Source organism: Pinus tabuliformis, chromosome J (assembly GCF_031772625.1).
Source record: "Pinus tabuliformis cultivar Carrire ecotype Pingquan chromosome J, CPIR1, whole genome shotgun sequence".
Lineage (NCBI taxonomy): Eukaryota > Viridiplantae > Streptophyta > Pinopsida > Pinales > Pinaceae > Pinus > Pinus tabuliformis.
In genome coordinates, this window is record NC_142295.1 from 397,178,142 (window position 1) to 397,180,457 (window position 2,316).

At 39.2% G+C, this 2,316-nt stretch overlaps 1 protein-coding gene across 2 annotated transcripts; it reads left to right on the top strand.

Moving 5' to 3' along the window:
• The first annotated feature begins 545 nt into the window (after positions 1-545).
• On the top strand, positions 546-1,744 carry LOC149227454 (uncharacterized). Of its 2 annotated transcripts, none has more exons than XM_089375507.1 (3): positions 546-848; positions 998-1,099; positions 1,411-1,744. In XM_089375507.1, exons 1-3 carry the CDS (start codon positions 756-758, stop codon positions 1,564-1,566), a joined length of 351 nt encoding a protein of 116 aa, XP_089231633.1. In that variant the 5' UTR covers positions 546-755; the 3' UTR covers positions 1,567-1,744. The 2 variants fall into 2 exon arrangements, with proteins under 2 accessions (XP_089231633.1, XP_089231634.1); XM_089375508.1 differs by having other exon boundaries at positions 566-867.
• Positions 1,745-2,316: the final 572 nt, after the last annotated feature.

Consider the following 2,316-nt stretch of genomic DNA (forward strand, 5'->3'; position numbering starts at 1 on the left):
AAGAAGGTTTATATATATTTAAATAGAATATACTCGTATTCTCAATCTACGCTTGGTCTGAGACATGAGACTAGGCACTAGCACAGCTACGTTTTATGGAAATCTTCCCCTTCACCTTTAAAAAAATGAAAGGTCACAGCTTTAATTGATCCATAATTCAATTTAAATGAAAATGCTGATTGAAAATAGTTTTTTGGTTGCTACCAACTTAACTTACTTCGACTTTACGCCGAATTCAGACCGCATTCAGGAAGAAGTGAACATAAACGTGAGAAGCATGCTTGAGGTGGGCTCATTATGGCGACTTAGTGCAATAATACGCCAATACCAGCGAATCCGCGGACCGACCTTTTATGATAAAATAAGTTATTGAATTGGGAAGGAAATGGAGAGCATGTGAAAGAAAGCAGTTGACAAAAAACGGAAGCGTTACAGATTCCATGGCAAAAAACTTTTAGAGCACCGCCGACATGCCATTTTGATTTCCCCTCATCCATTATACCCTGCTGCGGCTTCACCATTTGTCCATTTCCAACAACCGTTACTCCCACTCCTCCACGCCTCTTCGTTATGAGACCGTACCTTCATGTGATCTCGGCGGGCGAGGAGAGCGTGGCTATACAATTACAAATTCGCTAACCCATTCGGCTGTCTTTCCTCCCAGCACCACTCTATTTATCACCACTCATCACAGGTGTGCAGAGTGAAATGAGATCATGTGTTCTCCAGAGAAGAAGTAGAGGGGGGAGAAAACAATGGAGATGAACATATTGTGGAACAATAAGAAGGCGGCAGCAGACAGAGAAGAGCCTGTACTGCAACGAGAAGTAGATGAACTGCTATCATGGGTACCGTCAATCAACAGACGTACGAAAACCCTAGGGCTTCTTATTTCATCATTTTCTGCACTGTGTCTATATGCAGGTCTAATAGATTACGCAATTAATTTTCCATATGTTATAATGTTTGATTGGCAATATAATTTGATCTTGTTTAGGTCAATGCCTTTGAATGCATGGATGATGTTCAGCTCAGGAAATGCGTTCTACGTCCCCATCCCTCCAAGAACTCCCAAGAAAAGACACCAAGAATGAAGCAGGTATTCACATGCGGCAGATTCATTCACAAAATCTTCAAAGTTCCCTCAACAACAACAAAAAAATGATTTTCATTATATCATTTAGTTAATATATGGAATGTCTATGATTAGTGTTGCATTATACTTAGTGGACAAAGTCACATGAAAAATCTAACCAGTGCAAGCCACAAAACTCCATACTGCCCTATAAAATGCAAGCAATGATCATGCAAATGCAAAGCTATTGCAATATCCAACGACTGTAGTGGAGCGATCTTAATTACTTTTATGTCAGAGGCCACGTTCTGATGCATCAGTTCAATTTGTTACAGGTACACAAGAGCACCATTAAGTCCAATTTATTGCAGGTACAAAAGACCGTTAGGTCTAGACAGCCCAAATGTAGCAGTAGCAGTCTCATGGCTGCAGTCTGGAAATTCCACTCTGAGGAAGAGGAAAACTCAATTAGTGCATCCATAACTTCATGAATTATGGTTCCAGTGCCTATGGAATCCCAGGTGATTTTCCAGTATAATTGCTGAAGGAATAACTTTTCAGCCAGGTCCTCTTCCTCTTTCCAGTTCAGTTGCTTGAGGTTACAGCCATTTCGGCTGGGTAGATTTAATGATTCTACTCTTAGCTCTGGTATTCCGATATGATTTCGAAGGGTATCTGTATGTTATTTCATCGATAATAGCTGTATGTTTGATTCTTCAGAATATTCACAAATTCTATTTTGTAACAGTTGATGAGTTTCATGTGGAGGAAGACATTTTTCTCCCTTAATTAAAATGCGATAAGCAAGTAGTCTTCCAAAGGCCTTCACCAGCTGGGTGGCAAAGACAAATTTTAATTGAAAGACACTTTTTATTAATATTTGTGTTCCTTTAATATTTTAATATTTGAAACATGTTACTCTCTGTTATTTGCAATATTAATTGTAACGTTGTGTCAATATGTGTTGTGGAGACATATGTGAATATGCCTCTATGTTTCAATTTTTGCATTATTAAATATCAAATATCCCTTCTGCTGCATTGGCAGTCTTATGAAACTTTCAAGTATTCATGGTCTTTCTTGGAGAGAAACTGCTGGCTGATTTCTTAAGTATTGTCACGTTAGTCATGGCGAGTATTTTGATATAACTAAGTTAACCTTCTCTCACTAAATTTCTCACGGTGAGAGTGCTGTGTGGTGGGTAGATCTCCAGCTGAGAGTGCTCCGTGGGTCCATCTCCA

Bases quoted from the DNA above. Each gene is read 5' to 3' on its own strand.
- LOC149227454 (XM_089375507.1), top strand. From the start codon at position 756: ATGGAGATGAACATATTGTGGAACAATAAGAAGGCGGCAGCAGACAGA. The intron at 849-997 runs GTACCGTCAATC...GATCTTGTTTAG, and splicing joins TAGATGAACTGCTATCATGG to GTCAATGCCTTTGAATGCAT. The intron at 1,100-1,410 runs GTATTCACATGC...AATTTGTTACAG, and splicing joins AGACACCAAGAATGAAGCAG to GTACACAAGAGCACCATTAA.